A 25,472-nucleotide genomic window follows, 5' to 3' on the forward strand; every position below is an offset into this window, starting at 1 on the left:
GCTCCTTTTCCACCACTTTATGCAACCACAGCCCAGAGTTCTCTCATAGTGAGAGTTAAGTGAAGCAGCTCTAGAGTCTACCCTGACCCAGAAAATAAGAGCTGCTCAGCTTCTCAGGTTTTTTTTTCCTTATTTGTTTTCCCCATAGAGTGATCCAGAGATTAGAAAAAGGGAACGAGAAATACTGTTTTAAATGAACTACCATACTTGCCCCCCACACAGACAAAATTTAGACACTGCACAGAACAGGGTTTGCATTTCTGTAAACAGCAGATAGTGTCACAGTGTTCAAGACCAATAATTAAGAGTTCATGTTGCAAAAAGGTCAAGAAAGGCTATTGGGACATACTTCTCCTTGTCAACTTATCCGTCAGGTACAATTGCACATCTACCAAATAGTACTTAAAGGGGCATCAAGCAGCAGGAAACCCACTAAGTGTCACACAGCTTGAAGGTGGAAGAAATGCATTGTGCAGGACTGTGTGTGGACTGGTGTACAATACAGAAACCAGCATGTCCCATGCTAGTTGTCAACCTGTAAGGAGATTTCAGACAGTTCTTTAACACTGGATGTTAAAGTTACAGTTTTGCAATATGACTGGTCAAACAGATACTAAGAAGACAGAGGGGCATGGGGGAAAGAAGAAAGGACACAAGAAAACACGTCTTTGTTTTTTCAACTGAATTTTATCAGCTTTAGTGCTGGTTAATACTGAACCAGTAGCAGATGTGATTTTCTCTCTTTGGGCTTACTAAATGAGCACAGAAAATGATACAACTTCAGGTGTAAAAAACAGGAATAGTAATTCTAATTTCTGCCCTACATACTTACAATCTCTTAAGTTTTGTATATATACCAAAATTAACCCACAGTCAAAGCATCGTGAATATTTCACTAATGGAGGTTTTTTACTGAAAATGCTTTTGCCAAAAAGAAAATATATCTACACTGTAACAGTTAAAATGAAACTCTGAAAAAGCAGTATAAAAGCCTTCCATTTTTGAGAACTTTTTGATGAATAAAAGAATTCTAACATTTCTGACTCATTAAAGGAGAAGAATATTAAATCCCTGTAAGTATTCTTTTCCTGAAAGACTTGCATTTGAACATATGTTAACTATATTCAGCAAAAGATTACTTTGCAGAAAAGCAAAATGATGCAAACAAGGGAAAAGAAAAGGAGGAGGAGGGAAAAGAACCCAGCTGTACCTCATTTCCTGTAGTCTTTGACCTCTTTGCAGGAATCTCTTTATCCTATAAGGTAAGGGTGAACAAAGAACATTAGAGAGCAATCGTGTATTCACATCAACACAGATATTACTAGTTTTAAATGCAAATGAAACACTCTCAGGTAGGAAGGCACAAACAGTAACTTTTAAAAATAAGTTGTTGGTCCCACATGATTGTGAAGTTATAACCTTTCCACTGTTAACAGAGCAAGAGAAAAATATACATGGACGAATTCACTTTCTCTCTGCTATGCAGAGATTTCAAGCAGCAGTTTAGGCATCAGCTGTTTAAAACACATCAGTCATCCTTCTGCTCACTTGAACAGAATAAAAAACAAAACAACAAACAATACAGAAAATAGGCCTGGAGTTATCCACCACAAAATTAAGTTCACAAAGCTTAGATTAGAAGAGGCAAAGAATACAACATGTAAGCCCTAACCTCCTCATTTTGAAAAGAGGGTAAAAATAGCACCAACAACAATTCTTTTCTGGTGTTCACGTCCCTCAGGAAGCTCTGAAGCTCTTTCCTTGCTCACACAGCCAAAATGAAAGGCTCTCTGCATTAATCAGTCATCACTGTACTATAATTTAGTCCACAGAAAACTCACAGACCATAATCCTTCTCACCAAACAAACTCTTGAAGCAGGCCCAGCAAGGCCTCCAAACAACATGTGGGTGAAAATGCCCCTTGATTTCATATTAATAGCACCCGGTCCACAGAGCATCTTAGTAATGACAGTTAAAATAATTCAGGAAATTGGTTCATTACTCAGATAGAGACTTGTGAACACACTACAGCTGTTGACATATCTCAGCAGTCACATCACCCATAGAGTCCCAGCAACAAATGAAGAGAACGGCCAAAACCCTCCCAACCTGTTTGTGTAACAAGTGTACCATAATAAGCAAACCTAAGTCTAAACCAAAGACTGTCAGTTCCCACCAGTGACATATAAAACAGGCGTTTCATTATTGCCATAATGAAACTCCAGGGAACGTGGCTAACAAGACGTGAAAGTGCTCAGCTGCACCTCACGCCTCGTAATTCTCTAAAGGTGCGATTACCACTTCTCTCTCGGGCATTATTGTTGGCTTCCAATTATAATCCTCCTTTTGGGAATTAAAAAAATACACCAGAAGTCACATAAGTATGTGCTGTACACGTCCCACAGCAAGGAAACGCACGTTTAACTGCAGACATAGAAAAAAATCCATTTTTTTAAATAACAATAGAAAGCGAGCTGAAAAACCCGGGAACACAAACTTTAAACACAGAGAGTTGCTACATGGTACTGAGAGGGCTCTCCATACCCTCAGTCACCTGGAGATTTAAAAGGACAAGTGGTTTATTTACACAGTTATGATGCTTCAATACAAATTACTGAACTTCACTGGGAAAATGAGGTGGAGTTATCTTGCTTACATTATTATTCAGACTGGCTTAAAACGCCTCCTTTGGCACTACAGACTTAATTGTTTAAAAAAAATCCCTTTTAAAAGTGCATTTATATCTAAAGAGTACTCAAAGTAAAAATACATACCTCTTTGGATCCAGCAAAGAGTGGAATATCATGAAACGGGGAAATATATTTACCATCAGCGTTCTCTGAAAGATAAAACAACAAAGTAACATTACAAATCTAGATATACATGCTGTAAGATGTCTGCACTAGTAACAACTATTATGCAGTATAGAAATCTATGATATGACAACATACCCATCAATTAAATCTCTTCCTGGAGTTTAATTCCAAAGACTGAAAAATAAGCTACGTGCAGGACAACGTATTTGATTCTTTGACAATGACTTACTGGAATCAGAATTACTGATTTGGTATTCAATACCACACTTCTCTTTTCTACCTAGCTGGCAATACAAGCTATAGAAAGATGAGAAGATCCCTTCCTTGTCTTTTCCTTTCTTCCTTGGTAGTACACAACCATTAACAGAGAAAAAAAAGGTGTGGAATACTCAGGGAACCTCAGTTCCATGAGTGATCAGTGAATCTCCATGGTCTTCTAGTAGTATAGCCCTGATGACTTTACTGTATTTCTAGTGAGCTAAATTTCACAATCACAAAGAGAAAATTCTTCAGCATGCTGAAATCTGATGAAGAGAACATACCAGAGATGGTATAATAGCTCAGGCCCTAGATATGAAACATGATAACCTCAAATCCTGCAAAAATTGACATTACCTTAATGGAGGCCTAGTCTGCACCTCAGCCTTGCTTCCACTATAGAAAGGAACAAAATTTACCGGAGTAAACGCTGAAGCATTTCAAATCACTTAGAAACTCTTCAATATACCAAAGCCCAAACAGAAACAGAAACATATAATAATACGTTTATATACAATACAAGACACTGATCTCAAGGAGTTCCTCCTTTGTTTGTTACTCCTCTTTATGGTAAACGGAAACACAAAACTCTTTATTTAGCTTTGGACAACCTCCACAAAGAGGAATACATGCTGTCTGTTTTCATAGAATGGCTTAGGCTGAAAAGGACCTTAAACGGACCCTGTTGTGAGTAGAGCTGCCACCCACTAGATCAGACTGCCCAAGAGACCATCTAACCTGGCCTCAAACTCCCTTAGAGATGGGTATCTGAGCATCCCCAGCTCTGGGCAGTATGTTACAGTGCCTCACCACTATGAGTAAAGAATTTCTTCCTAACATCTAACTCAAATTTCCCCTCTTTTAGTTTAAAGCCATCCGCCCTTATCCTATCAGTATCAGGCTGTGTAAAAAGTCACTCCTTCTCCTGCTTGAGGAGGATAAAGGCCTCAATGAAGTCTCCCTGGAGCCTTCTCCTTCCAAGCTAAACATCCCAAACTTTCTAGGCCTATCTTAATAGAAGAGGTACTCCAGCCCTTTTATCATCCTTGTGGCCCTCCTCTGGATCTGCTCCAACAGCTCCACATAATTCTTGTACTGGGGGATCCCAGGCCGAGACACAATACCCCAGATAGACCTTAGAAGGTCAGAGCAGAGATACAACCACCTCCCTCACCCTGCTGGCAACTCTTGGAAGCCACCCAGACCATCCTCTTAATTAAAGCAAAGTTTAGTGGCGGGCTGCTTGCTTCCACTGAGTGACATGCCTTGCAGCTCCCTGGGGACTGAGCACAAGGAGCCCTGGCAGAGCAGTGCCCACAGGGCACGTGATGACTGCAGACGTCAGAGGTAACTCCTGAGAAGCCGACCAACTAAAGACGTACACAACAGCGAAGTGCAGTACGGTCAGTGTAGTTAGCGACACGTGTAATGCTGAAGCTCTCGCCTCCTGGAGCCCTGCCCGCGCTCTCCCAGTGCCACCTTGCTGCTGCTCACGCTGCAGCCCTGCTGTCTGGATGCCAGTCTCTCCTCTGCGTGACGTCTCCAGGAGGGCTGGCCTGGCCACAGGGTACAGGCAGTACTCCCACAGAGCTGACACAGTGCTGAGGCGAGGCTCCTTCTGCCAAGCCCATCCTTAGGCTCCCCAGTGCCCCACGTGCCCCCAGCACCCCCACACCGTTCAGGGAGCTTTGCAGGGCCCGTGCAGCGCACACACCGGCCCGGAGGCCCTTACAGGCCCAGCATTTCCTCCGAAAGGCAGATCTGCCGGGAAATCTCATCACTTTCCACGCAAATCGCCCCTCGGGTAGAGGGGAGCCTCGGGGCCGACCCCTCGAGCAACGCGAGAGGCCTCAGCGGGAGCGGCAGGCGGCTACCGCCTCTCCCCGCCGTGCCCCGTCCCGAGGCGGAGAAAGAAGGAAGGGGAGGAGGTCACCGGGCCCCGGGTGCTGCTACTTACTAAAGTAGAGGCGGTAATCGGGAGAGTTGGGCCGCCCCCGCTGCTCCGTGCCGTAGCGGGCCATGGCGGTGAGGCAGCGGCGCGGCGGCCGCCCCCAATCCCGCGCCGCCAGCAGCCGCCCCAACCCCGGCAGCACACGCATGATGGCTGCGACCGCCTCCCTCCCCTTCCTGCGGCCGCCGGGCCTGCGCCGCGCCGTGGCGACCTCCTGCCCCTTGCCCCGGCTGTCCCTAGCGGTCCCCGCCGGCAGGCCCGGCTCGGCCCTGCAGACAGGATGCTACTGCGACAGGGCCCCCTCTCCTCCTGCCGCACCGACGCGGACTGACAGCAGCAGTCCGTACCGCCGCGCTGCGCCTCAGGGGAGGCGCGGCTCTCAGCCCCGAGAGGCACAAGATGGCGGTTTGCCCCGAGGCGGCAGTTGTCGCCGGGTCCAAACTCTGGCTGTGGGGTCCGTGAGATGGCCGCTTGCCCCCAGACGCGGGAGAAGGGGACAGAGGGAGGAAATAGGGGCGTGGAAGGAGTGGTGCCATGGCAGGTTTGTCAGCCCCAGTGGAGGTGTGACGATTGCCATCCTGCCTGCTCCCTGGCAATAAAGTGTTCCCTTCTCAGCACACGGCTCCCACTCCTGCACCAGGGTAGCTGGGCTACTGGCACTGATTCCCACAGATAGGTAATGCTTGTTATATTGAACTTTGCCGACACATAAATTAGCTTATCATCTGTATTCTCTTTGTAGTGGTTTTGTATTCCTCTATGGACGATGTTTCCTGCAGCATTGGTGGCTTTGAATTCTGGTCGCTTTCCCTTCATCCTCAAGGAGGGTTACTGATGGATTTTATCCGTGGATACAGGTTGCTTCTCATCCTCTGCTTTTCAAACATTCCTGAGAAGGGACTGCTTTGTTTCACTGATGGAGAAGCAGGCTGAACAGTTAGTGTTACTTTATCACTCTTCAATCTCAAGCCAGTTGTCTTTGGTGGTCAATATCAATTTTGGATTTTAACCCTGGTCTGAATTATGCTGGAAGATTTGTGCAGGATCAGGTCCCTTGGTTGGGAAGGCCTCACGGTGGCTCACAGGGAGCAAAGGGGCAGTGCTCAGCTCTGCTCTCTGGGGACAGAGATGGGGCCTGAGGGAACAGCATGCAGCTGTGTCATGGGAGGGTCAGGTTGCTAGGAAAAGGTTCTTCAACCAAATGCCAGGTTTTCCAGGGTAACCTTCTGTCTTGGACACTTGGGGTTTGAAATTCATCATGTAAGGTATCTGCTTGAAGTTCTTTGTGTTTTGAGTTTGTAAGGAGGTGAGTCATCCGTTTTTCATGTGGGGAAAAAAACAAAACAAAACAAAACACAACAGTAGAGAATCTATCATAAAAAAAAATATATCTGTTCTGCATTTTCTTTGAGTTGGCCTGCTGCTCAAACAGACAACATAAAAAACAGACATATGCCATGTGCCCACTCCCCTGCTTGGGTCTGGCAAATGTGGGGTTTGTTTATGGAAGTTCAGAGCCTTTGAAAAATTGTTTACTGAGTGCACATGCAGTATTTTTACATTTACAACGTTGGCAGTTGGGTTTAGTATTGTTCTAGGAGGAACCCAACGTATTTATCTCTCCATACAGGCTAGGAAGTAAAATACACAGCTGTGGTCAAGAGTTGCTGTAAGATGCATGAATTCTGAGTGCAGAGTTCTCCTTTGCCGTGTGAGGTCTCATCTGAACGCTTGGAATTTATGAGATATAAATGACTTTCTATTCCGGCTCTTTTTAGGTGAATAAAAAGATGCCATCCTGTTACTCTGCAATGGTGAATGATACGGTAGAAAAACACATGCAAGACCTGTTAACACTGCCAGAGCAGAGGCCTTACTGTTTTAATACTCCAGTGTATCAAAAATTCTTCTAAAACTACAGAAATAATGGTGATAAAGCCTGAAATAGATTTGACAGTGTTTCTCAGTACTATGACACAAAACATGACAGAAGTATGCACAGTATTCCTAAAGTCAGATTTAGGCGATACTGCAGCTTCCATACTTAATATTATTGAATCTTTGGAACAAATTCATGTTTTGATTCTCATATTTAGATGATGCAAATTCTCTAAAATTACTAAAGCTTTTACAGGCAAGGTTTTTGTTTTTTTTTTCACTTCTTTTTGTTCCCAAGCATTTTACATCCAAATCCTTAATATATTGGGCCAGCAAAAGGTTTGTGTAGGACTGATCCCATTCATTGACCTTGAAACAGGTCCCACTGAAAGTTGATGAAAATATTGCTATTTATTTCAACGGAGTTAGAAGCAGGTCCATAAGACTTAAGTAGGGTTTACATGGTACTTAGGTTTTATGCTTGCCCTCTGCACAGGGGTGAATCTCATTCCACAAGAGTACCACTGGTGTATAGCAAAAACTCAGCAGCAGTATAATCACCTAAGCCTGAAGGACATCCTTCCTTTAACAGTTTGTACTTGGCACTGTACGTTTACTTTTTTTCATATATATGCATTATGTGTATGTTTTGCTGGTGAAAATGCCCTACAAATTAAACGCAGAAAACAATTTTTTGTGTTATAAATAAATAGTGATTAAAAGAACAATTTCCCTTTCTCCCAAATGAAAATGGTTTTCATCTTTTCAACTAATAAGGCTTTGCAGACTGTCATTAGGACCACAATGTGCTATTTCAGCGCGTTAGCTCCTGACCGGCGATTACATCATTATCATTAACTTTGCTGTAGCATAACTTCTATCTCCACTGCTTATCAAACCATTAATCGGAAGGAATCAATTCCTGTCAGCCTTCTGCTTTGCTGCTCGCCACTGCAAAAGGGCAGCGCTCGCGGGCAGCTGTTCCCTTTCCAGCCTTCCTGGTGAGCATGTACCTGCTTGCCCTTGCTTGTCAGTGCTCCCGTGCTGGGGCAGCACTGTTGCTCCCTAGTTCAGGTTGCACCAAGCGAGGCCAGCTGGAGCAGGTTAAAGACAGCTATGTCAGGCTGCTTTCTGACTGAAGCAGGTTAAGAAGCATGAACTCCTCTACCTACTTGCAGACCTTTGCAGTGACAGACTCGAGCAGGAGGAGGAAGACAAGCTGCTGAAGTCAGTAACCTCTCTCATTGGCACAGCTGGATTTGGGAGAGGATGTCAGTGCATAGCCTACTCACACAAGCATTTGTGCTCTACATGCTGACAAATACCTGATGGCAGCAAAAGTCTACATCATCTAATTACAAGGAACAAATTGTCTATTTTGGTAACTAGAAGAAATTTTATTAGGTTACATTATGTTCCTAATAAAGATTGTGACTGTGAGGCACAGATTGTGAGCCTTTTTTTTACACTGGTGAACTCACCTGAGTAACGCTATTGCTTTAAAAAGATCAATCATCAATATTTATGGGAAACTGGACTTCTGTCTAGAATGTGGTGCCCTCGAGAGGTGAGGATCCACATCTGTGTTAAGCTTTGTCACAGAAGCCTGTTTCTTTCTTCCTAGACATCTGCTCTGTTCATTTTAAGCCCCTGAAGCAGAGATTTTTAGTCTACTGTGAGTCCCACCTAAACTTGTTTGCAACTTAAGTTTTTTAAAGACTCTTACCTTTGTTACTCTAGAGCAACTTCTCCATCACGAATCAGAAATGGAGTCTTTCCTTTTTCTTTCATGGCTGTTTATGTACACAAAATAGAGAAACAGAAAGGAAAAATAGTTCCAATAAATCTAAAAAAGCATTGTCTGGAAACATGAAGATTTAGTGCAAAGCTGCAAAATTATACTCATTCAAAAGAGGGACCTACAATGAAAATTAAGGCTTTTTAATGCACCCTTTCCCTCTCAATTTTCAAATTGTCAGACATACAATTCTCAAAGGATTCCTCAAAAAATATTTTACCTTTGGTAATTCCTACACTCCCTTTTTTGCATTAAAACACAATAATGAAGATTCAACCTCCTGTACTTTCATTTGCCTCTCTCATTTACATGTCTTTCCCTCGTTAGCTTTGATATCACAGTGCCATCTACTTGATGGACAGAGTCAGATTATTTCCCTTAGCAAACTGCCGCACTGCTGTAACCCTGCAGAAATCCAACATCTGCTCAGTTTGATCACCAGTTCTCCTCCACCCCTCCAAGCCTGCACCTTGGAAAGCTGGCCTGGCTCCATGCATGTTTTGTGGGCTAATAAAACGCTCTGGCAGGACAATGACAGATCCAACTGCACACTAAGAGCAGTTCAAGCCCTGGTGACCCCTCTCCTTCCTGACAGATGTTTCATTTGAAAGCTGGGTCCCTCTCTGTACACATAGAGCACTTCAGCCCTTTGGACATATAAACTGCGACAGCAGCTTTGTTGGGAGTCCCGAGGCTTCATGGTAGTAAAAGGAGCTTGGTTGCAGAGCCTGGTAGGTTGAGCTGTTCCCTCTTTAAAACACCCGCAGCCTGTTCCGAGCCCTGCAGGTGTATGCTTTATGAATTTCTCCAACAAATATTTAGAGAGGAAACACTAGAGACAGCTAAAAGAAACGATCGCTGTGCGCTCACTTCCAAGGACCTGTTTCTCTACTGGAATCACCAGTCTGGCAAGATCAGCAGTCAGAGGCAAGGTGACATTGCCACACAAAATTACTTCCCACCTACAAGACAGGCTTTTTTCTTGCTCTACACTGTGGAAAGGTTTTTGAAGTTTTTTTTTTTTTCCTATGTATATTTCAAAGTAGTTTTGATTCATTCTTTTGAAAGATGAATGTGTAGTAGACTTCAGTTTTACCTATCCTTAAGTCTTCCATTTTTATTGCTTTTATCCTCATCTGTCATTCTTTTCTTATCTTACAATTACAGCCCCAGACGGATAGGGTGAACATTCTCTCAGCTTCCCAGTGCTCAAAGTCCTTGGTGGGCCTTTCACGTGAGTGCTCTTATCACCTCAACATTTTGTCTCTCAAAAGATATCTTTGCTCTGACTCATGCATACAAGCAGAGCAAGAAGAGGTACAGGCTTGCTTTTATCTGCACCCAGGTGTGTGTGTGTGGAGACAGGGGGCTAATAGAGACATCTGAGCCCACTGCTGTCACCTCCCCCCCGTGGAGGGGGTGGGACTGCTCTCTGTAGCATTTCCTTGTACCATGCTGATCCTCTACTACCCACTGGGTGTAATCGCTTTACTGTGCAGAGGAGAGCTAATTCCAAGGATGTAGGGAAGCAAGGATGAGGAGCAACTGTGGACTCATCATTAAACATACTGATTAATCTACCTTTAATTGTCGCAGTGGGTCCAGAAGGGAATGTGGGCACACTATTTCCCATCCTGAAAGATTTCTAATGTTGGCATTGAGCTAAATTTGTTTGCTGCAATTTCATGCTGGCTGGTGGGGGCATGGTGCAGTGCATTAGGAGGCTGTCTTTTCATTGAGTGGCCACTGCGCTGAGCAAACCTGAGGTGTTTCCTGCCATGCTTCCTTCCACTGGCAGGGAACAGCATGATAATCAGCCCACAGCAGTACATTGAGTGCTCTGGGATACCAAAAAATACACCAAGAAACTGGGATACCATGAAATACACCGTAACAGCTGTGAGGAACTACAACAAAACAAACAACTTAATGGCCATCAGTCTTGATGGCGTTCCCGGTTCATTTATAGCTCAGGATGAAGATAAAGGTTAACATTGATCGTAGAACAATAACTTCTTATGTGCAACTACTACAGTTGCCTGGGAACACAAAGCCAATATTTTACATGTTGACACCAGCACCTGTTCTGTCTCGTGAGTGGAGAGGTTCCATGTAAATATCCCGTATGTGAGTGCTAACATCCTCTGGCTTCCAATTTGCTTAGGAGAATTAAATAAGCAGAACATCCAGGGATCAAAGAGATATTTGCAATGATTGTAAAATGAGCATTTTGTCCACACAGATGCCAAATATTCCCTCTTGTCTTAAAGTTTAGTAACTTTGATACAGCTCAGCCATCAGTTGCTACCATGGCCAGAAGGGAACAGAAGCTGTTCAGTCATTGAGAGCTGGTTGCTACTGCTAGCTGAGTTCTTCATGTGCAGTTCTGGTAGTGCTTTCTCAGCTGTTTTATTATAGCCCAGGTGAAGTACAGCAAACAGTAGTAAGATTCTATAGGGATTACATCTGGTTGCCTCTATATTAAACCTCATGTGGAACATGACTTCAGACATGCTATTTTCAGCCCTTTCCATAGTAAGAGGCACAGAGGAGATATTTTGAGATTTCAGAAGGCACTCTGCATTTCTAGACTGTGTTGTACAATAGCTTTGGGCTCTGTGCTGCCCCAGAAATGCTGCTGTTGCCTGGACTCAGACCACTACTTGCTCAAAGGCAGGAGCAAACCACAGTTGGCTTTCCCTGCACCCACTTCCTTGCTGAATGAACACAAACTTTGTCAGACTGTGAGAGAGTAGTGGAGGAAGAGGAAGGCACCTCTTGCATGTGGGCAGATTGCTGTCGTAATAAACACCTGAACAAACCATTATATCTTGGCTGGAACTCTTCATGTGTGGCAGAGAGCCTGCAAAGCCAAGAATTTAATAAAATTTGTTCCTTCACCTCCACCCAGCCAAAGTATATTCCCCAGTTTTCCCTACAGCAATCTTAATTTAAATAAATATAATAAAATCTCCTAGCGATGATGAGATCTGTGCTTTCAGAAAAATGGGCACGATAAGATCCTTGAGGGGGTGAATAACTACTCTGGGCAGTGCCAGTTTAAGTAACTACATCTAAGCAGCTGTTCACATGTACCCCTGTGTCCCTCCCTTGCTTCAACTGCTGGCAAAACTGTGTGATGAACTAAGCGGGAGAGCAGATCCAGATGGAAAATGGCCCAGGGGGAAGTCAGGGGGCTTTCAGCCAGATCACCTCCTCCATCCAGCCTCAGATGCTCAGCTTGCACCCTGCCACCAATAATGGGAACAGGATTCCAGGGGGAAGGGGACACAAAGGGTGGTGACCGTTTAAACCAGTTTTGCCACCCTTGCTGAATGTCAAGCCATTGCCTGGATAAAAAGAAAACAAACAAAACTCAGGAAATCCCCAATGTAAGGAAATAGGGCAGCCAGTTTCCCTCAACTCCCACCTTAATCTGTTTATTCCTTGCTGTGATGCTAGTCTCTGCTCCCTGGGCACCCTTCTCGCCCTCACTGCTGTGCCTCATTAGGAACTGTTGTGGTCTGTCTTGCAACACACATGGGTTTCTTGGGGAGTAGCAAAGGGGAGAGGAGATGCAACACATGGGCTGCCTGCATACTGTGTACCTTCTCTGTGCCAGCACGAGCTCTTCCTGGTATCCTCTGCTTTAGTCCTCTGCCAGGTTCTGTGCAGACAGGACACTTTGTGCAGCACTGGCACCGCACCGTAATTTGGCATAGAGAATTGCTTAATCGTTTCTTCATCTTTTCCTTACTCTGCAGGGTAGAAATGAGGGACTTTGGTCAGGAGGCAGCGTCATAGTGGACCAAGTTCTTTTTGGATAAACACAAATTGGAGATGCATTAACACTGCTGCATGGTATCCCTGTACTCATCACTTTGTCCTGCACAGTCCTTAGGGATGCAGCATGGCCACGTGGCACCAGGGCAGCTATGAGCTGTCACCCACTGGGCGTGTGGCTGCCTCACGCAAGCAGGCTGCCCACAGGGCTCCTGATGCACTGTTCCCTAAAAGCAATGGGGCTGCAGGGCCATTGTCACTGCTGGGGCCGTGATTGCTGCTGACAGCTGTTGGGGCTCTTGCCAGGATAAGTCGGGTCCAAGCTGAGATGCCAGCAGCTCCTGCTGTTTTGACATGAGTTTGATTAGACCGGCACGACATGGCATTCACAGGCAGTGCCTGAGTGCCAGGGGCCATTGCTAGCAAATAGGATAATAAGGTCTCTCCCAGTGACTGAGCCAGGGATACTGCGAGCAGCTGTTTTGCTGCCATCAGAGCACAGCAATTTGTCACAACAGCCTCTCCAGGTCCTCCACATGCCTCAGTGTAGCCTTGGTGTGCGCTGGCCCTTCTGTGCTCCATGTCTGGGCTTCTACCAGTGTCCCTGTGCAAGAGGAACACAGCACTGAGTGGCATCAGAGTGGGTCACACGCTGTTTCTGACCCTGCTGAGGGGTTATGAGCGCCCTGCAGCCAAAGGAGCCAAGGAGTGTCCCCCGAAGTAGGGAAAGGCAGTGGCTGCAGCTTGGGCTGGCTCTTAAACCGGCCCCCGTAGGGCTTACATACACGCAGTAGGTGAAAGCAAACACTGCCTGGGGCGGCAGCTTCCCGGAGGTGGAGCCGCACCGGTACAGGTGGAAAGGCTGAGCCTTCCCCTGAGCAGTGAGCTGCCTGCCCAAGATCACCCCTCATCCATGGCCAGCACGGACGGCATAGGGGGCCGGAGGAAGAATTTGGCCCTGCTGCGGCACAGGCTGTACATGGGGGAGAGGAGGAGGACGGAGCCCGTGGTAGAGAGCAGCGGGGCAGGGGAGCACGGTGCCTTGCGCAGGAGTCAGTCGGACAGGACGGAGTACGGCCAGAAGCTGCAAGGTACCCGGGAAGCGTGCTGGGTGCTGCGTTGTCCGTGCTGGGTGGGAGCATGGTGCCTGTGGAGTGCTGTCTGGCTCTGGAGATGGGCACGGCGGGCTCTACCCAGGCACCTGTACTGCAGGACTGAGCGATTGCCACTGCTCACCACTCACGTTTTCTAAATCCAATCTTGCACCCAGCGCGTGAAATACAATTGAGGTCGGTATGGAGGTTCTGGTGTGTTCCTGTGCAATGTGTCTGCAGCGGGGGTCTTTCTCCTCTTCTTGACCAGAAGACATCTGCAACACAGGCAGTGACTTGAAAAGGCCATGCCTCCACCCTTGGTTGTCTTTTCTTACTGCACATAGTGAGCTGTACACTGACTGATCAGAAGCATTGAGGGCAGTTTAGTCTTTCAGTTGAAAATACCAGCATCTCTAATGTGTTATCTGTTGCTCAGATTGTATGAGCCTGAGCTGAAATACATCCAAATGCATGCTTTGATGGATATGCTGGTTTGAATTATACCATTATGAAGAACGTTTCTTTTCAAATAACCAAGTTGTGCCTGGGCCAGGAATTGCCAAATTATGTCAGTTCTGGGCCTGTCAATTACAAATTAAATGCAACGCCACAAATGGAGGAAAAAGCATGAAAGATGTGCATAGTTATTTCTGGGAGAGCTCTGAAACACAAGCTGATGGATTTCTGTGGATTTTCAGGGTCTTGAACTACAAGATCTCATCACAAATGTGGGGTGTGAGTACTATCACGATATAAACATTTATTACTAATAGTGATATAACTGCCTATGACAATCACTCTTGTGGCAGTAATCTTTTATGGGGAAGTAAAGTAGAAAAATACCTTAGGTTACTGTATTATGGTTTTGATGCATTTAATTAGGAAGCAATTTTCTTTCAGAGAGACAATAAAAGCAGAAAATAAAATAATAAACTAGAAAATAATAGGATTTATATGGGGGCTGCATATGCTGACAGCAACTGAGAGCTTCACTGATTATAGCGTTGCCTCCTCGTGACAAGTAATCAATGGGGAGATGAAAGATGTTCAGTGAAGTCGGGCATGGCTCTGGCAGAGGTGCTTCGGGTGTGAGTGAGAATCGATGCGGCCGCGTGGCCGAGCTCCCGGCACACGTAGGTGTGTGTCTCTGGAACAGCAGTTTTGCTTGTGCAGTGGACTGCCCATGTCAGCTCTGGTTGTAGAGTGGGATCCAGCCAAATGCACCAGCCCTTCCCCTCCCACACGGTGCACTCATTCCGGGACTGTCTCTTGCTAGAAGTCTGGAGCAAAGGAGGCAGGGAAGCCTTGGCTGGCATGGCAGTGTGTGAGGTTATGCTGATGGCCATGGGCCAGCATGGTGGTAAATCCGGCTTTGCAGCTCCCACCTCCAGCTGAGGCTGCTGCGGCCACAGATGGCAGAATGCCCACCCAGTGCTGGCTTGCTGTGCATGCTTATGTCTGCACCAGAAAAATGCTGGTGGGTAATGAAGCACGTGCAGGCTTTGCATTCAATCAGAAGTTGCCTGTCCTCAGAGTAAAAATACAAAGTGGGTAGGAATTCCTATGAAGGGTATTTATATTATTAGTGGAAAGACATGGAGCTGTGTGCAAAGGCCCGATCTGGATCTAACTGTGGTGATCCATATGTGCCTGCATCTGATGAAGATCACAGGTCCCAGACCTAATCTGTTGCCCATTAATGCCAATGAGATACTCCTTATATGTTTTTCATTTTTTTTATCAGTGCTTAAATACAATTAGTATTGAGGGAAGTGTTTTTGTTTGTAAAATCATAGAACAGTTTGAGTTGGAAGGGACCTTTAAGGGCCATGTGGTCCAACCCTCTGCAATGAAGAGGGACACCTACAGCTTCATCAGGTGCTCAGAACCCCTCCAGCCTGATCTTGGATCTCTTCAGGAATGGGGCAACCATCATCTTTCTGGGCAACCTGTGCCAATGCCTCATCATTCTTAGTGTAAACCGCTTCTTCCTTATGTCCAGTCTAAATCTCTCCATTTTAGCTTTAGTTTGAAACTATTTCCCTTTGTCCTGTCACAGAACTTTTCAGTTCTCCTACCTCGGTAAGAAAAGCAAACAGTTATGTTGGTGATGCAAACATTCTGTCGCATATTGTCAGGTCTGGAGTCTCTGATGGCTGTGAAATGGTGTTTTGCAAAAAGATTCAAGTGACAATAGTTTGTGCTTGCATCTGGTTCTGCATGAATTGGAGGCACGTATTTGGAAAGCTCCATGTTTAGTTAACTCCCCATAGTTTCCTGTTAACGTGTTTTCTAACAGGTGGTCTGCAGAGCTGTAGTAAGCACTTCACAAACAAGGATGTGGAGGACAGGGAGCAAACTGTGCAGATGTGAATCTCACATGAGCGGGACAGGTTTCCAGTGAGAAGCATGGCCTTCCAGAGCCTGCAGGACCCTGCTAATGAAAATCAACCCAGGCTGAGCATGAGGAGTTAGGTATCTTTGCACCCCAGTGGACTTCCTGCAAATTTTGTTCTATACGGAATCCAAACTGCTTTCTAAAAGAGGGTGGGGAAAGGGATCCACCAGCCAGACACCTACGGCAATCAAGGTGGCTTGCTCTGTAAGTCCACAAACATAAGAACAATAATAGCACTGTCAAAGTGCAAACCTTCACAAGTGTTTTTCACTTCAAAATGAAGGATTCATTAAAAAATGCAAGTAACCATTTTCAGGTTGATTATTATCCTAGATACCTCTATTCAATACCTTCTCAGGTGTGAATGCACGTGCAATGCCTCCCCCTTTTCCTCCTGTTGATAAAGGAAGCAAGGTGCAAAGTAACCATTATATTCTCCAAGAGCTTGACTAACCTGAATGCACCCATTTCAGCTCATCCTGTGAGATAACCAATTGTCACCAGCTCCATTTCAGATAAGGGGAAGCAAGGTGTTGCTTTCAAAGGGCAGGTTGGTGAGACAGCCATGCAGCCACCTAGAGCTCAGCTGGGATGAGTCTAGACACACCTTGATCAAACTCTCCTCGGTACTCCTTCAGCTGGAAGCAAGCATCACTTTCCTAAAAAGGGAAGAAGGGAGTTAAGGAAGATAAATTCACTAGGACTTGAGGCAGGTATAATATGGAGGGTCATTTTAAGAGCTTAGGTCCAGCTTCTATGATATTTCTATGCAGTGCCCAGCTCTACGTTCGCTATTTCCTGTAGTGTGGGATTTTCTCCTGCAAATATGCTCTTTCTACTATCCTTAAGTAGCACAAAATAATATTTAGCAGCTGTTTTCAGAAGTATCACCATAGCTGTTCAGCTGGTAGGTGCTGGTTTCCTACAGCTGAAAATCCATCAGTAGCAGATGGAAAAGTAACAATATCAATATCTATGTATTGCATTAATGCTGGGATCAATCTGTGAATTAACCTACAGCTGTCATCATCCTGGTGCAATACCTGTGTGCATAGATGTACCTACTGGCATGTACATGTTTGCAGAATCAGGGCAGACTGTGGTAGATGACTAATGGGGATAGACACCATCAGCCAGAAAGGACAGAATAGCAAACAGAGGTTTCAAACGTAGTTCACTTCTCCTAGGATTTCTTGTTTGTCTATTTGTTAATAAGCACATGTGAAACTTGTGCTTGGTATGAAAAACGAGCTATAGAAAGTGGTGAGTTCCCGGAAAGAGCTGGAGATGAACATTCACAGTGTTCAGCGACGTAGCCTGAGAAGATACTCCTTGCGTTACAGATCTATGACATACTAACTTCTTTCTGACTAGCTCGGAATGGGTCATCCATGCTATCAACTGATTTGCACATGCATTAATTTCAGTGCATCAGTATTAGGTACACTGATGTTAATCACTCAGCTATCACAACATATTGCCTCAGTTCTGCTAGCCGAACCCTACATTTTGCTTTTTGCCTGTGTCTGATGTAGTTCTGAGAAATAACTGACATGCAAACGAAGCCACAAAATCACAACAAATCCTGGAAAACTGCTACTCTTGGTATCCTAGCAGGGCCCTTATTCCATCCTGTCCTGCCTGCCCACAGCTCCCCATTCCTTCCCACCAGGCACCTGATGACCTGGCCTCCGCATCTCCTGCCAGCAGCAGAGATCCTCTATGTCCCTCCCCAGTTCCCTGTTTGCTTTGCTCTGTGCTTACTGATTAACTTTCTGTGTGCTAAAATGCAGACGATTTCCTGTTGCAAAATGTATTGATCTTTGGAGCAGCTGGTTTGCTGAATGAAGTACAGAAAGGAGAAGTCTGGATTATTTCCTGATGTGTAGGAGATGGCTTGATGAAAATATGCCCCCATGTGCAAATATGAACTTGGAGGATCTGATTCTGTTAGTTTTCACTGTAATAAGCCTGGAGGTATTTCTTGACCTTACTGCAGTGACAGCTGGGCTGGGAAGTGATCTCATCTTCTCAGAGCTGAATCCATTTTGTGCTGCTGTGTTTGCACAGCTCTTAGCACAGTAAAGTCCTGCTGTGTGCTTCAGATCTGGAGGTACACGTGTCCCCAGGCGGAGCAGTTCAGATTCAGCCCTTCCTTGGTTCTCCCATTATTAACATACTTGCTCAGTGCCACAGGAGCGGTGTATTTGTATCAGTGTATGACGCTCTGGGAAGGTTTGTTTGTAGGTACTGGTGCTAACAATGAGGGCATTCTTCTGTCACCTGATGATAAGCTTTCTTCCCTTTCCCTGTGGTCACATGGGATCTGACTGTAGTTCTGTCAGCACATATATAATTAAAGCAAGCTGCTGTCAAGGAATTGAAGAAAGAACTTGCATACTGAATGTAAATATTTTCTGTGCCTTATGGAACAAGAAATGATCAAAGATGGAATGACTTAATTGCACATTAGTCTCTGGCTTTATGAGTAAACCTGTTGCCCTGGAAGCCTGCTTCAAGGTCATACCAGTTCCACAGCACTCTCCTCCATGTTCCATCATGGAGCATTTTGCATCTGTAACAGCCATGCAACAAACCTGCTCGTAAATAATGTTGCCAGCATATACGTGCGTGAGGGGAAAAAATGGCATTTTCTACAAGCCCTTCTCGATCCTTCTTGTATTTCCATGCCTAATCTGCCTATGTCTCACTTGCAAATCCAACTGATAAATGTGGTGTAGATTCCTGTGTACAGTCTCTGGGTTATCTGAGGGTACAGGCTATCTGAGGGCTTGCTTTCACAGAGAATAATTTTATCTCAAGTGGCATGAGGTTCAAGTTTCACTTGTGAAAATACAGTAATGCTGTAATTTGTTTGCTGTTCCTTGATAACTTATGCCTTGTGCCAGGAAAAATTCTCTCACCTGCACGATGTGAGAGCTGGGCTTACTTCGGAGTCCTCCAAATGGCACCTGAGCAAGAAAAAATGTCTCTTGCCCCCTTCATGCATTGATGTTGTACTTGTTACTATATTCCGTGCCTCTACCTTCACTTCCAGATGAAAAGCTTTAGGTGCAGAGCAGCCTCCGTCCAAGCCCCGATGGCAAACTTAGCATCCACCTTGATCATTTCACCCAGGGGAATGAGGGCTGGACCAGACCTCTGGGAGCTGCTCTCTATAGGGCAGAAAGCCTGGGAAATTTGCAAGCATCTATCTTATAAACCTGCCCCAACTGCTTCTGCAGTCTATCCACGTGCCTGGGAGATGCTTTATTTGTGCACTGCTGGTCTCCCAGCTTCACTGGATTACCTCCAGCCAAGGGATGATATTAGTCTTCAGACTTGCAAGAAACTGCTTCTGCTGCATATGCTGGCTTTGTCTGTGGCATTGCACACCGAGCTTCTCTTGTCCTGTGAGTAGAGCTGTGCACTTCCATGACTCAAAACCAAAGTCATAAGCTCCCTCACCAATGCAAAGTCTTCCAGAAAGGCAGCTCCTGCAGATAACTGGCCATGCAAAGCAACAATTGCAAATGCTGCCTTCCACTTTACATTTTTATATCTACTAAAAGTAACAATTACCATGGCATATGTCTTAAGAAATACTTGTGCAATAAACCATTCAAGAGAGACCATTTTTTTCTTTTACACCTGTCACTTCCAAGGATGAATGAGCTGAATTCTTACTATAATTGTTAATTCTCAGCAATGCCTCTTCCTGCCAGTCCTCCCTCTGAACTGTTCCAGGACTGGTACACATTACCAGGCAGAAACAAGTCTGCCTGTATTCCAAATGTTCACTTACTGTTTGTGCATTCAATAAACTTTCACTTACTCTGCAAGGATTTCAGCAGGCTACTAATGTGCTTAAACTGGTCAAAAGCTATCAGCTGAACGTAAAATCACAGGTTTTGGCTGTAATTATAATCTCAGTATCTTGCTCTTGCATTCTACAGAGACAGACATGTCTAAAATGAAAATGTGAGTGCATTGAGTGGAAATGAAAAACTATATTACTAGTAAAAAAAAAAAAAAAAAAAAAAAAAGGTACTTTTGTTAAAAAACATGTTTTCTGTAAGGAAACAGCATCTACCTGCTATTTCTCACTGTTATTTCTTTGTGTTGAGAATAGTTTTTATTTTCTGGCATTATTACCTATCATGAAATAAGGATAATAGATTAGCCCTGACATAATTCCTGAACCAAATTTGATCAGGGTGACCTAATGGCATAAACTGGAAAAAAAAAAAAAAAAAAACCATAAAAAAACAAAAAAAAAACACACACCAAAAACAACTTCTCTTGGGATCGCGATTTTGAGCCTGACATGGGATACAGTGCCTTTGTTTTGTTCCTGTAATGCCATCCCTGCCACTACTATAAAAGATGGAGAAGTTCTTCTGCAGAGCACCTTGTGTTCACCTTCAGGTGGTACTGCATCTAAGACAAAACATTTCTAAGACCTTGCTCCTGAACTCTCACATTCAATCACACACATACAAACTATTTCACACCTGATTTCAAGAGGAATGCTGGTTTTGGTGCAAGACTAGAATTAAATTTGATTGTGTGTGGTTCCTTGCAAATTTGTGATTGTGGTTACTACCAGCTGTAGGGAGGATCTCATTCCACATCCCTAGCAGGCAATGGCTCAGAAGAAGCCATGAACAAGTACCAAAATATTTTTCTGCTCTCCACACTGAAGTAAGGACTGAGTCCATTTCTTTCAGCACTTTGCACCTTTGGGGGTGAATATCCATGCAAGACATACACTCACAAGCAGCGTCTCTCTAGGGGAGAATTCAGCTAAAGTTTTTTCAAGGTCCAAGGCCTTGAAGAGGGAGATATCCTGCTCTTTTTTCCATTCCATTCCATTGTCTGGAATGCTAGGACTAGGACAAAATGTTTATGCCTGTGTTATAAAGATATGTAAATACTAAGACTCAATGGTAGAAAGAAGATTTGCTTTAGAGAAGGGAAGTACATTGAAATAGAAAATAGGAAAAAAAAAACTGGAAAAGCAGCTCACCCCAGCTTTGTTCAGGCTCCTTGATCTCCCTGTTGAAAACTACCAGGACAGAAGCAGAGGTGCTGTCCCCAGTGCAGTTATTTAAATCAAGCTGTGGTCACATCAGTTTGACTAGAAGGATTAGTAACAAAAACATCCTTTCCGAATATCAGCCATCAGCATAATTGTAGAATGGCCTGAGGCTGATGATGCATTGCATTTGTAAGATTTTACAACTCTTGGCGGAAGACAGCTCCAAGTCCTCTCTCCAGAAGGTTTCCTGGCTTTCTCACAAGTCCAACTCCAGGTTATCATCTGCAGCATCGACCTGCTGGGCTCCATTTGATGCTCACTTGAGTGCTTGTGACCTCACCCTCAACAATCAACTCAAACAACAGCAATCTATTCAGTATTGGTTATCAGCCAGCAAGGCATCAGATCCTGCTTGCTTGTGGCTCATTATACGGTACACTTCCTACAAGGAGCTGACATCAAAGCATAACAGCCTGATCCTCAGCAGAGAATCCCGTCCTTTGCCGCTGAGCAAGAAAATCCGATGCTGTCAAGCCACAACCTGGGTAATGCAGAGATGAGCACAGTAATGATCCGTCTGCCTTTGCTGGTACCCTGCACCATCTTGTGGCTGGCAGGAAAACACCAGAATACTCTCCGAAACCTTCCACTTTTTCCACCTGTGTTTTCCCTAAAGAAAAATACAGACTGTCAGAATACACTGACAAAATTCTGTGCCCACTGTGTAGCTACCGTGAGTGCCTGCAGGTTGCCTTCAGAACCAGCCAAAGGGAAAGCCATCATTACAGATAAGCAGGTTATGTGCAGATCCTGTAGCATACATAAATTACCTGTCTGCACAAGATTCCCATGCATTTCCATGTATTTGGAACAAATTAAGCAGGTTAGGTTTTAAATGTGGAAAAGTAGATAAGAATCTCATGGCCCCAGTGACCTCTGTTGTCACAAGAAGTGTTTGTTATTGATCACTGAAGATTTTCCCATACTCTCCCGTAATTCCTTTGCCTTCTTAAAAGAATTCTTTTAGCAGAACTACAGATTTCATCATCATCCGTACCTGCAGACCCATGAACAGACTTCAGTAATACATCGTACAGAACAATGGTTATTCCAGTGAAATTTACAATAATTTACCCAGTCTTTTCCTACCACAGGAAGGTTTTCATCCTTCACCAAATCTTAATAGACTTCAGCCTGAGACTATGGTTTTAGGGGGCATCAGTTGTATTTGGATTTCAGTGTGATGTAGGACTGCATTCAGTGGGGAAGGCACTGAGAGCATCTGGGGTCTTTGTGTTTCAAGCAGTAGAGGAAGCATGTTCGGGACAATGAAATGATGATGTTCCTTACAGACCTCCCTCAATACTCTTTTAAACAGAAAAAATGGCCCCACAGTCAGGATTCACATCCTCTGCCACCTTGCCACAGGAGGATGAGGAAACCACCAAACGCATGATGGCCAAGAGGGTAAAAATCATTGCAGAGCTCATGCAGACAGAGAGGGACTACATCAACGACCTGGATCTCTGCATCAAGGAAGTGATTCAGCCTCTGAGAAACAAGCAGGTAAGTTGCCAAGGGTGGAGAACCTGGGGGTGACGTCAAGATCTGAATTCACCTACGCTCTGTTTGCAGATAGTCTTAAAGCAAGCACAGAAGGGTTGCATGGTGCCTGAGCTGGCTTTCCAGAAGGCAGATGTGCCAGGACTGTAGTGAGGAAAGTGGGAAGTCAGGTACACTTCTGGTCCTTGTCATTGCAAGTGTGTAAAACCTTTGTGTTGAGGTGCTTGCCTGCTCCCAGGCTTAGGCTGCAGTGGCAGCTTCCTCTATCCATTTTGCTGTGCACATAACCACTGGCACATGCCCCAGCAGACCTTTACTGGCACCTCTAAAAGCAGTAAAAAAAAAAAAAAAACAAAACAAAAAACAATAAGAAGAAATATTTTCCATGGCAACAGCCTGGAATGGCATTAACCTTCTCATCAGGGTTAAGTTCCGTCTTAAAAATTACTTTAACTAGCTTCTCTGATAACTGAGAGACACCATGCATGACAGACAGCCCAGTGAGCGCCTTGGAAATCTGCATTCCTCACAGAAAGGTTAAATTGAGGAAGGAAGGCTCATAAGCTATCTTACAGGCAAAAGATCTTATTAGGCCAATGATACTCAGTTTCCTTTTCAGCTGGGACTTCAAAGAGCACCTTTTCCTCAACAATATTTCAATTTCTAAAAAAAACATTACGCAGTCTCAAGCTGGGAATAGAAGAGCTTGTCCAGAGGACTTAAATTCGTGGGGCTTGCAACACAGCATTCACAGAAGCTGCACAAATGGTATCTGCTGCTAATACAGCATAGAAATGATTTTAAACAGACCATAAGCCTTTGTTCCGTACATATGATTCCAACAACTGCTCACAGAATAGGAGTATTGGAGATGAAGACACTGCCTCCTCAGGGAACTGCGGCCACTGAAGCCCATGTAGTTTAAAATCCTGCAGGACCACCCCTTTGTTTCCTAAAGCTGTCAGAATTTGTTCCAATCCATTTTCAGAAGAGCTGGCATCTGCTGCTTCAACTTCAAGCAGTTCTTGACTCCTTTCTCCTCTCAGTTGTTCATCTGCTCTGGAGTAGTCTCTGCTGGCTCCCAACAAGTACCCAGTGAGGGCACTCTGTGCTCAAACTTACTGAGATTTTTAACAAACATGCTGTATTCTTCTGCTCTTATCCAACCAACTGAAAACATATGTTTTGATTCTGTCCTTTGTCACCATGTTACCATATGTGTCTAGTCATGACACAGTTCCAAAAAGCAATGTAGGGATTGTGCTGCAGTGGAGATCAGAAGTCCAATGACAGATGAATACAGAAGAAAAGTAGAGATTATAACTAACATAATAACCCCTGCAATTTCTGAAAAGCTTTCAAAATACTGTATGAAGTCAACTTCTCAGAAAAACTACTATATTTGAAAGTTTGTAGTATGCTTAAAGAAGGATAACATTTAGAAAATTGACCTAGGAATGGATCTGTTTCATATTTCTAAATGGATAAAAAAAGTTTAAGCCCTATAATAATTATTTTAAAAATTAACTACGATAGAACTCAAAGTATGTTGCTGATTCAGCTACAGCAGCATGCAATTTGATCCTCTCAGCATCTGGAGAGCTGCTATGCAAGTAAGCAGTTCTGTTTCTAATGGAGTGGGATGTTCAGTGGGTACAGATATAGATGTCAAATCAGTCTTGTTTTTGTTCTCAGTGTTAACATGTCACCACTGGCTATCCCCAGTTATCCCTAATATTAACTATCACACAGCTGCACAAGGGAGTATGTTGTATGAAAAGCACGTGTCCTGAACATTTTGTGTTTAATGTGAGTAAGGGAGACAATATGATACCGAGGCAAGTTTTTTGCTGATGTAAATTGAACCAGTTCACTGAAGTCAGTGCTGTGCTCCTGGTCTCTGCCTTTGATTATATTAATACCCAGAATTTTAAAACGTTAGTTTTAGTGGTAATTGTAGGACCTTGATTGCACTCTTCAGATTTACAGGACAACTAACTTAAAATGGTACCATCATTTGAAAGCCTTCGTACCTCATGGCTGGCACTAAAGCACCAAGGTCCCAGTTCACATAGCAGCTTCCACGAACAACTGGAAAACAAGGAATCAAATCCCCTGCCAACTATTCTTCTTCTCAATGGGAAAATCAACATTTTAAAGCCAGATAAATAACTTTTCTTCATTCAAATGATAATATAATTTCCTTCCTACATAAACACTTTCAGATTAGGAACCAGTAGTTCAAAATAGCATTAAAATCACTTGATAAAACGCCCTTTGTTAACTGTGTCAACCCAATTCTACTGATCTGAAAACTGTATGCATCCCAAAAGTCACGAGGAGGATGTTTATATTACATTTTGCAGTAATTATGCTTCCTGGAATGCTGAATACGAAAGCCTTATTAAGAGAAGGTCTGTAAAATACAATTAAAATACAATGTCCTTCTTTATCGTTCCTCAGAAGCTGCTTAATATTTGTATTCCACTAGATCGCCCGCTTTGATGTGGATGGCTTGTTTAGCAACATCGAATCGGTCCATCAGATATCAGCCAAGCTGCTGTCACTGCTGGAAGAAGCCACAACAGATGTGGAACCACCCATGCAAGTAATCGGTATGTTTACTGTCCTCTTGAGTTCTACAAAGCCACGTGAAAGAATAAACATAACATTTTCCTGTCCTATATCTTCATCACACTAAACCGGCACCACTCTCAGAGAGTAATGTGCTACAAGCTGTCCACAGTAATAAAGGAAAAAGGAGATGTGAAACCTGTCCAGTGGCTCTGCTGAGCTCATGTCAGGCTTGATCATGGTGCTTGCTCCTCTGGATGTTGAAGGGAAGGAGAAAGGGAGAGAGTAAGCTTATCATGAATGAAAACTGCAACACT

The 25,472-nt window shown here is 44.2% G+C and overlaps 2 protein-coding genes and 1 long non-coding RNA gene across 3 annotated transcripts in view; 1 reads left to right on the forward strand and 2 right to left on the reverse strand.

Moving 5' to 3' along the window:
- The window catches only part of PPA2 (inorganic pyrophosphatase 2), a 36,909-nt gene extending 30,996 nt beyond the window's left edge, over positions 1–5,913 (reverse strand). The window contains 6 exon segments of the mRNA XM_052682967.1: positions 1,211–1,255; positions 2,776–2,840; positions 5,033–5,386; positions 5,389–5,532; positions 5,535–5,633; positions 5,859–5,913. Of these exon segments, the coding sequence (XP_052538927.1) occupies positions 1,211–1,255; positions 2,776–2,840; positions 5,033–5,386; positions 5,389–5,532; positions 5,535–5,633; positions 5,859–5,913 (762 nt within the window).
- Positions 5,914–6,228: 315 nt separating this feature from the next.
- The window catches only part of LOC128080577 (uncharacterized), a 37,219-nt gene continuing 17,975 nt past the window's right edge, over positions 6,229–25,472 (reverse strand). The window contains exons 5-9 of the long non-coding RNA XR_008206777.1: positions 24,615–25,408; positions 16,432–16,636; positions 13,581–13,854; positions 8,631–8,697; positions 6,229–7,570 (exon numbers count right to left, since the gene is read on the reverse strand). This is a non-coding gene — a long non-coding RNA (uncharacterized LOC128080577). The remainder of the gene's footprint in view (positions 7,571–8,630; positions 8,698–13,580; positions 13,855–16,431; positions 16,637–24,614; positions 25,409–25,472) is intronic.
- ARHGEF38 (Rho guanine nucleotide exchange factor 38) overlaps positions 13,318–25,472 on the forward strand; it is a 33,508-nt gene continuing 21,353 nt past the window's right edge. Inside the window, exons 1-3 of the mRNA XM_052682941.1 lie at positions 13,318–13,576; positions 22,397–22,584; positions 25,073–25,196. Of these exons, the coding sequence (XP_052538901.1) occupies positions 13,399–13,576; positions 22,397–22,584; positions 25,073–25,196 (490 nt within the window). The 5' untranslated portion in view covers positions 13,318–13,398. The remainder of the gene's footprint in view (positions 13,577–22,396; positions 22,585–25,072; positions 25,197–25,472) is intronic.

The sequence above is a fragment of the Tympanuchus pallidicinctus genome, unplaced genomic scaffold (genome assembly GCF_026119805.1).
Source record: "Tympanuchus pallidicinctus isolate F22 unplaced genomic scaffold, pur_lepc_1.0 scaffold2, whole genome shotgun sequence".
NCBI lineage: Eukaryota > Metazoa > Chordata > Aves > Galliformes > Phasianidae > Tympanuchus > Tympanuchus pallidicinctus.